Raw genomic sequence first — 8,945 nt, 5'->3', positions numbered from 1 at the left:
CTGCCCTGGCCTGTGCTCGGCTCTGCCCTGTGCCTGGCTCTGCCCTGCCTGTGCCCTGTGCTCTGCCCTGGCCTGTGCTCGGCTCTGCCCTGTGCCTGGCTCTGCCCTGCCTATGCCCTGTGCTCTGCCCTGGCCTGTGCTCGGCTCTGCCCTGTGCCTGGCTCTGCCCTGCCTGTGCCCTGTGCTCTGCCCTGGCCTGTGCTCGGCTCTGCCCTGTGCCTGGCTCTGCCCTGCCTATGCCCTGCCTGTGCCCTGTGCTCTGCGCTCTGCCCTGCCTGTGCCCTGTGGTCAGCCCTGCCTGTGCCCTGCCTGTGCCCTGTGCTCTGCCCTGCCTGTGCCCTGTGCTCTGCCCTGTGCCCGGCTCTGCCCTGCCTATGCCCTGCCTGTGCCCTGTGCTCTGCGCTCTGCCCTGCCTGTGCCCTGTGGTCAGCCCTGCCTGTGCTCTGTGGTCAGCCCTGGCCTGTGCCCTGTGCTCTGCCCTGCCTGTGCCCGGCTCTGCTGGGGCTGTGGGGAGAAGCCCCAGGTCATGGCTCCTATGTTATTCTGGGACCATGTTGCTTCAAGTCCATCCAACCTGGCCTTGGACACTTCCAGGACCTGTGCCAGGTCCTTCCCACCCTCACAGGGAGAATTCCTTCCCAATATCTCATCCATCCCTGCCCTCTGGCAGTGGGAAGCCATTCCCTGTGTCCTGTCCCTCCATCCCTTTTCCAAAGTCCCTCTCCAGCTCTCCTGGAGCCCCTTTAGGCCCTGGAAAGGGCTCTGAGGTCTCTCTGGAGCCTTCTCTTGTCCAAGCTGAACACCTCTGGCTCTCCCACAGCAGAAGTGCTCCATCATGTATCACACACACATCACATATCACATACACATCACATCTGTGACCCCGGAGCTCTCAGTGACAGGAGCTGAGAGTGCCCGAGGTGGCTGTGCTGGCAGCTGCAACAGGAAAAGCAGCAGCACCTAAATTCACAATAAAGAATAGTTCACCGGCAGCTTCTCTGCACCTGAACACCATCTCATGTAGCTCAGCCTTTGTTTACTCATCCCTTCAGCTCCTGCTGCCCTGTGGGAAAGGGATTTGTAAAGAATTCAAGTCCATAGAATAGAAGGCCATAGTGGGGGAAAAAATACAAGTGATTTGTGGTAAAAGTAATAGCAGCATTGTGTGGCAAAAGCTAACAGGCTGAAAAACATTTATAAAGTATTGTGACCAATAAATAAGTTAGCTTCTGATAGGATGGCATTGAGTTTTACATCATTTGTGTCTCAGTACTCATCGAGACTGAAAACAGAATAAAATTTTTTCAAATGCCTCTCAGTTGCCCCATCTCTGGGCCAAAAAAAAAAAATATTATCCAACACCCAAGCACTGCCTCAGCCCAGAGCTGTGTGGATCAGCTCAAACTCTGCTGCTGATTCCAAGATCAGCAAGATCTTTTACCCAAGATGTGGATAAATGTCAGAAAGGGCCCCTCAGCTTGCCCAGCCCTGCAGTGACACCCACAGCTCTTGCATCAGCTGATGACCCGTGGCTGGGCTGCGGAGCGGTGGCTTTTTTTTGGGAAAGACTCCTCCTCGTCTGTGTTGAAAGACTTGAAAGGTGGTGAATCTGCGACGTCTCTGGGGAAGGTAATTGCTCTCCCCATTAAAAACCTGTAATTTATTTTCCATTTGAACTCTTCCACCTTCAGCGTGCAGCTGGATCTGGTGCCTTTGGTGCTGGATCGCAGCTCTGCCTGAGGCACCCGTGCAGCCACAGATCCCAACCCCTCCAGCTCCTTCCCTCTGGCAGTGATTCCCCTCCACTGCCTGGCTTTCAGGAGGTTTTTCCAGTCCTCAAATTTATCCCAAATGCTCTGCAAAGCTGCGAGCTGGCTGTGGCAGAGCAGCTGTGATCTCACCAGTCCTGTCAGCAGTTGCCACCCCTCCAACCCCTCCTTTGCATCTTTACGGATCACACTAAGAATTCCAGCCAGAAAGTGGCATTTGGAATCTGCTTTTTTTTGCTTCTTTGACTGCATCTCTCACATCCTGTGCAGCACTTGTGCCTGCAGCCCAGCTCGGGGGGCTGTGGGAGCATCCTTACCCCGGGATGTGCCACGTTTAGGAGGGATTGATTCCTCAGTGACTCAGAGAGGAATTAACCACAGAGTCACAGAGTGTCCCGAGCTGTGAGGGACACACAGGGGTCACCCAGTCTCACTCCAGGCCCCAAACCCACACTGTGCCTGCCCGGGAGCGTTTTCCAAGCACTGCTGGAGCTGTGGCAGCCTTGGGGCTGTGCCCATTCCCTGGGGAGCCTGGGCAGCGCCCGAACACCCTTTGGGGGTAGAACTTTTCCCTCATACTCAACCCGATCCTCCCTGGCCCAGCTCCAGCCGCTCCCCTGACTCCCCGTCCATTTCCCAGCCGGACACACCGCTGCCACCCGTGAGGGACCCACGGGAGATGTGGCGAGCTGGCCATCCTTAGCTGACAGCTGAGGTGCGCGGGTCGAGGAGCAGCACAGGACGGGGATGCTCCACGCTCCAACCCCACGGGTTCCGCGGAGGGGCCACACCAGCGACGGTGACACCGAGGCCACCTCTCCTGAGGGGCAGCAGCGCCCGCCCGCCTCACTTCACCCTCACAGCAGCGCCCAAGAACCGCAAAGCCGTTTCCGCGCGGGGGCCTTAGCCCCGCCCCCGCGCTGCGCTGGCCAATGGCGGCGCGGGGGCGGGCCCGGCGGGGCGGCTGCCGGCGGGGCCGCGGCGGGCGGGACTCGCGGGCTCCGCTCGGGCCGGGCCCGCCGGGCTCGTACAGCGCCATGTCCCTGCCCAGAGGTACGAGCGGGCTCGGGAGGGCCGGGGGGGAACCGCGGGGCCGGGTATGGTGCTCAACCCGCCGGGCTTGGGCTCCCCGCGGCTTCCTCTGCGCGGGCCCCGGTGGTTCCGCAACCCCGCGGCGTCGCTGGGGCCGGAGCCGCGATGCGCGGGGCAGCGAGCGGGGATGCGCGGAGGGGCCGCGGGGGACGGGGCGAGGCTGCGTTTGGCGTGGGGACAGCGATAAAAACAGGCGAGTTTTGTTTTCGCTGCCTTGAGCTTCCGCTCCTCGGGAATCCTGGGCTGGGAGCCCTCGCCGTAGCTCAGCCGGGTGGGAAGGACCGGGCTGAGGTTCCGGGCGTGGGCCGTGTCGCCTCGTGTCGCCTCGTGTCGCCTCGTGTCGCCTCGTGTCGCCTCGTGTCGCCTCGTGTCGGTGTTGGGGCACGGCCGGGAGCCGATGCCGGCGTGTGCCGGGGTTGCCTCGCTGCTTTCCCGCGGTCCCGGCCGGAGAACGTGACCGTGTGTCACCGGGGTTATTTGTGGAGCACGGCCGTGACTCAGGTGTCCCCATCGCCAGGTGAGCACCGGCCTGCAGGTGTCGGCCTGCGGTGGCCGTGCTGGGAGGGATGGATGGATGGATGGATGGATGGATGGATGGATGGATGGATGGATGGATGGATGGATGGATGGCGACAGTGGCTCTGCCGGTGTCCCGGTGCTCCCCGGAGCCGGCCCCATCCGCACACCGGGCGGAGCAGGGAGCGCACGGAGTGTGGCTGCCGCCTCTCGAATCAGCGGAATAAAATTCGAGGGGTTTTCCCTGATGCTCTGGAAACTCGAAGTCAGGAGCCATGTGAGCAGATGAACGCGCCTCCCGTGACTTTTTTTTTCTTTTCCTCCCCCCCCCTGATTTTAAACGATCCGTGTCTTATCCGGAGGGAATGTGGACCTGAGTTTCCTGTTTGCTGTGTAAGCAGGGGGTGAATCAGCAGCGATTTTTCGGAGCTGCTGAGTGGAGCTGCTGACTCACAGGTAGGAGCACATGCCTCCAGCCATCCAGCCTTGGAAGGGATCATCCAGGCTTCTTAAAAGGCTGGGACACCTGAGCCCACACCTTTCCTCGGCTGCCTGTGCCGGACCAGCGGATGTGTGCATGGAGGGACGAGGTGAGCCTGGCCCAGGGACCACTTGTGCCCCACGGGAGATGATGCTCAAGCTGAGCCTGGAGGATTTTGGGGGAAGCAGCAAGAGGTGATGCCTGGAGGAGCACCTGGGAGCACGGTGCTCTCCTCGGAGGAGGTTTGGAGCTGCTCTGTGCGTGCAGGTTTCTGTTGGTTGCGATAAACTGGTTCATTCATGCAGTTAGCTTGGTGTGCTGTGCTGGAGGTGTCACACGTGTGCTGGCAGCTCCGAGTCCCTGTGTGACCTGAGCTCCTTTGCTTCCACCAGGGCAGCAGCAGCAGCACAAGGGTGGATCCTGAGTGTGTGGCACACATCTGCCTCCTCTCATCCTGCCTCTCCTTGCCTTGCACCTGCCTCCCAGGGGGTTTTTCCAGGGATGCTCGCAGGTCTGGCTGTGTGCACCTGCTGCTCATGGCAGCTGCTTCCCTCTCTTTCAGGCAGCCTGAATTAAAGCTGAATTTCCCTGGTTTTCCTTAGGGAATTTCAGTGAAAAATCTCAGGTTTCCCTTGCTGGTTCTCTTTGGGTTTGTGTTGCTCAGGGTTGTAAACAGAGGCCGCTGTGTTGAGGCTCTTGGTTGGTTCTTTTTGTGACAGATGCCTTCCAAAACTCACCTGCCATCACTTTGGTTTAGTCACAGGGCAGTCTCCTGCCTCGGGAGGTTTTTGGGACACGTGGCTGGCTGTGACACCGGTGATAGGAATGGTGCTGTGCCGGGGCTTTGCTCTGCACTAAACATAGCTTGGGAGATAAACACCTTCTGGGGATTTTGTGGAGCTTAGGGAGGATTTTGGCTTTCTTTCTTCCTCTTCCCATCGCTCCTGTCTGCTTGATCCAAGTTATCTCACATGATCTTGTATGTGGGAGAGCATCTCCTGTGTTATCTTGTGCTGTTGAGGCTGATGTTTACTCATGTATGCAAAATCTCCCTGTTTTCTCAGGTCACCCAAGTTCCCTTGAGCTGTGTCTCATGGCCTGGGTGGCACTGAAGGAAGGGATTGGGAACAAAGCTCTGGAGCTGTCCCTGTGTCCTCCTTGCAGAGCTTTGCAAGGGACACAGCCTCTGTCTGCAGCTTGCAGCATGTGGCTGGGTGTGATTTTTCCAAAAGGTTCCACCTTTTTCAGGGAATGGATGCTGTGCAGGGGGAGGGTGTTGTATCCCAGAGGGTTAAAGCAGGAGGGGATTGAAGCCTCAGGGAATTTTCAGCCTTTGCGTGGGTGCAGAAACACAGTGGAGGATGCAAGGTCTGAGACTCTGGGGGTACAAAACCAGGCTGTTGCCTTTTCCCTGGGCCTCAAGGTGTATCTTCTGCCTGCCCTGCACATGGAAATCCCTGTGCCCATCCCTGGGGCTATTGGCTGTGCCCTGAGTGGCCCCTGATGCCTGGGAAGCCCCTCCTGGAGGGACAGGCAGGAGCGTGCTAGTGGGGAAACAGTTGTTTCCCAAAATTTTGGGGTTTGCTGGGAAAAGCAGCTGCAGGGAGGGAGGGAGGGTGGGTGAGTGCATGGTGGGATCTGGAGGGAAACCTGCTTGTCCTGTCCTGGCTCACCCAGCACCGATGGCTGAGTAATTCAAAACCGAGTGTTTTTCCTTAGCAGGGAGATTGTCCTTTGGGAATAGAGGTGCTGCTGGGGAGAGGGATCAGGATCTGTCTGGAGCCAGGCTGTGTCTCTGGGGAGGCAGCTCTGCTTTACCACAGAGGCTTGGAAAAACCAGCAGTGAGAAATGCCAGGGCCTGGGGATGAACTGCTGCTTGTTCTCGTGGCACATCTATTCTGGGTGGGTAAATAAGTGGTGGTGCCTTGTCCCTGCCGTGCCCTGGCCGTGCCCTCCGTGGGAGCACACCACTGTTATGCAATTCAGTCTGTGAATCCAGCACTGTCTCATCTGCCATTCACACTTTTCCAGCTGCCATCCCCAAAAAAAGGCAGCTCTGCCAAAAATACACGTGTGGGTCGTGACCTGCTGAAGCAGGACTTTGGCTCCTGGGCTCCTGTGCTGTCCAGGCAGGGCAGCAACCAGCCTGGTGTTCCCAGGGTGTGAGTGCTGGGACAGGTGGGAGCTCTGATCCCATGGAGCCATTATTTAATTTGAGTTAGAGCATCATGGAGCTCGAATCCAATTAATTGTTAACGATCCTGGAGCAAACACAGCACTTTGCTCCTGCCTTCCTCCTCTGCTGCCACAACGGTGGGTGCCTGGAAAATATCATGCTGGATGTGATAAATATTTAGCTGTGCCTCAGAAATCCATTTCCCTCCCTGGAGGGATGCTTCCCTGCTTTTCTTTTAGTGGATAATGAGTCTCACTGCAGGCTGATCCCTTTGTTTTCCAGCTCTGAGCCGTGGTCCAGGGCTGAGCTGGAGTTTGTTTGCAGAGGTTGTTGTTGTTGCTGGAGGAAACTCATCTGTGCTTTGTAGAGGCTCCCATTGGGAGCAGCTTTCTGGTACTGGTGATTTTGTGCCCCAAAAGGACACCTCTGCAGGTGTGGGGCTCTGTGGGTTTTTGGGCAGAAGATGTTTTTTGCTTGTGTTGGTTAATAAGGCACAGCCTGGGCTGGCTGTTTGCTGGGCAAAGAGCTGGGAGAGGAACTTGTGTTGGCTGGGGACGTGATTTTACTCTATCAACAAAAAGTTTGGGGTTTTGCTGGCATGACTCAGGATGGCTTGTGGGTTCATGTGGAGCTGGATCTACCCGCTGCCTCTTGCTGACAAACCTCTGTAGCACAGGTCAAGTGTTAGTCAGGGATTTGGAGTGGGGGAAAGGGCAGAGAGGATTTTTTTTTTTTTAATGATGGAAACTGGAAGTTTCTGTTGGTTTTTTCCACCTGGGAGATTTTTCATCCATCTCCTCACAGCCTCTTATCTGTGTGGGGGCAATGCTGCAGTGGTGCTGTGGCAGTGCTGTGAGTCCCAGTGTTTGTTGTCCTGAGGAACTCTGGAATTACTGGGCACAACTGCAGCAAGCTCAGATGTCACAGTGCTGCCTTGTGGCCCCAGTGGGCCTCAGTTTGCCCTGGATCTGAGTCTGCTCCCTTTTTTGGAGCTGGGACAGGGCTCCCTGTGTGCTCCTTTCTCTTGCAGCCATTTCTCTGCCCAGCAAAAGGCTGGAGCAGAGGTGCTTGTATGGGATGTGGTGGGTTATGGTGTGGCCAAGGGGAAGGGCAGGATTTGGGGGTCCCAGTGGGTAGGGGAGGAAGGAAATCATTGCCTTGTGCTGGGGACCTGTAGTGGGGTGAAGTGAGGATGAGCTGGAGCCCCTCCAGCACCCACTGAGCTGCCACAAACTCCCTCCTCTTGCCTGCACTGTGCCCAGGGAGGGGCACTGCTGAGTTGATCTGTGCTCCAAGCCTTAATTTCATCATTTCAATTGAAATTATTTAACAAAAAATTAAAAGATAAATTTCCACTAAAAGCATAACTTGTAAGAGGAGGCAGGATGAGGAGGAGACAACGCTTACCAGAAGTTGTTTGTGGAGCATTCACCCTTCCTCCCCCTTCACCACCACCAAAGACAAATCTGGGTTTGGAAAGGAAGAACCCTCCAGAGTGCTCAATACAAGTAATTTCCCATCAGAGGCTGCTAACCTTAGCTGTGGTTTGGCACTGGCATCAGCCAAGCTGCTGGTGCCTGATGCAGCTCTCTGGGAATGGCTTGGACCCTTTTCTCCCTGGGATCTGCCTGTTGAGCACCAAGTGCCCCTTGTCACCAGTGTTCATCCCTGCTGCCTCCTCTCCTGCTGTGCTAGTGCCTTTTAGGAAGTGTAAAAAGCAGCTTTTAATTTTTGTACTTAATTTCTAAGCATCTTGGAGGTTTCTCATGAGGAATGCATAAATCCCTGCAGCTGGGATGGGGTCCTGCCAGCATCAAGAGCCACATCCTCCCTCAGCATCCATGGGTGATGGCTGTGGACCAGCAGTGCAGGACAGAGGGACAGGAGGGGAAGAAGTTGTCCTGCAGGGCCTGGCAGGTGACAGTCATGTGTGTGACAGATCACAAACACGCGGGGCTGGTTACGTGGATGGGCTGGGGTGGTTTAGGGGAGGATGACGGGGTTATCTGGGGTGTGTCAGCTTGTCTGGGCTTGCAGGCCAGTTAGAAACTGCTCTGTGGTGTGTGTGTGTGTGTGTGTGAGAATTCCTTCCTAGCTGGGGTCCCGTGGGGATGGCTGACACAGCGCTGGGCTGGCTGCTGTGGATGCCTTCACTGGGCTGTGCTAACAGCAGCTTGGAGATGGCAGCAGCCTGACCCTGCTGGCTGGAGGGTGTTTGGCACAGCTGGAGCAGATGCTCCCTCTTGCTGCACAACAGAGACTGTTCCCTGCTCAAGCTGGTGAAGGACAAACACGCTGCAGGATGGAGGAGTTTTCTGCTGTAGCACCAAGATCTTGGATTAGTCGGTGTGGGAGTGGGAAAGCTGAGGCTTGAGAGGGAGATGATGAAGCAGCAAAGTGTTCAGCCCTTGGGATGGCCCCTCTGAATCAGCCCTGAGCACTGGGGGCATGGCTGCAGGGCTGTGTTGTGCTGCAGACACGAGGATGTCTTTGCAGCTTGTCACCAAAGGTGACGTGGCTCCTGTGCTGAGGGCCAGATGTGCTCATGGTCAGGGCTTTTGAGGAAAGCTGCTCTGCATAGTTCACAATCCCCTGCTGCTCTGCACCGCTTGGTTTCTCTCCTGACCTGCTGCCAACTTGCACCCTGGCCAAAGCTGAGATGATATCGTGCTGATTCGTGGCTTTGGCTGCTCTTTGTCACCTTCCAAACACCTCTGAAAGGTGCTCGGGGGTAGGTGACAAGCCCAGCCCCACGTGCCTGTTTGTAAAAGCCCCAGAAAATCCCTGCTGGCACGGGGCAGGGCAGTGTGAGACACCCATGTGTGCGTGCACGTGTGCTCAGCTGACTTCTGAGGTCTCCCTGGTGTCCCCAGAACTAAAATCCTCCACTCTGTGCTAAATCCTCACCTG

The 8,945-nt window shown here is 56.7% G+C and overlaps 1 protein-coding gene across 1 annotated transcript in view; it reads left to right on the top strand.

The window, feature by feature from the left end:
• Nucleotides 1–2,734: 2,734 nt before the first annotated feature.
• MAP2K3 (mitogen-activated protein kinase kinase 3) overlaps nucleotides 2,735–8,945 on the top strand; it is a 30,396-nt gene continuing 24,185 nt past the window's right edge. The window contains exon 1 of the mRNA XM_066561044.1: nucleotides 2,735–2,822. Coding sequence (XP_066417141.1) covers nucleotides 2,807–2,822 — 16 coding nt within the window. The 5' untranslated portion in view covers nucleotides 2,735–2,806. The remainder of the gene's footprint in view (nucleotides 2,823–8,945) is intronic.

The sequence above is a fragment of the Molothrus aeneus genome, chromosome 16 (genome assembly GCF_037042795.1).
Source record: "Molothrus aeneus isolate 106 chromosome 16, BPBGC_Maene_1.0, whole genome shotgun sequence".
NCBI lineage: Eukaryota > Metazoa > Chordata > Aves > Passeriformes > Icteridae > Molothrus > Molothrus aeneus.
Note: the sequence above shows the minus strand (reverse complement) of the source record. Positions and strands in the feature narration are given on the sequence as shown.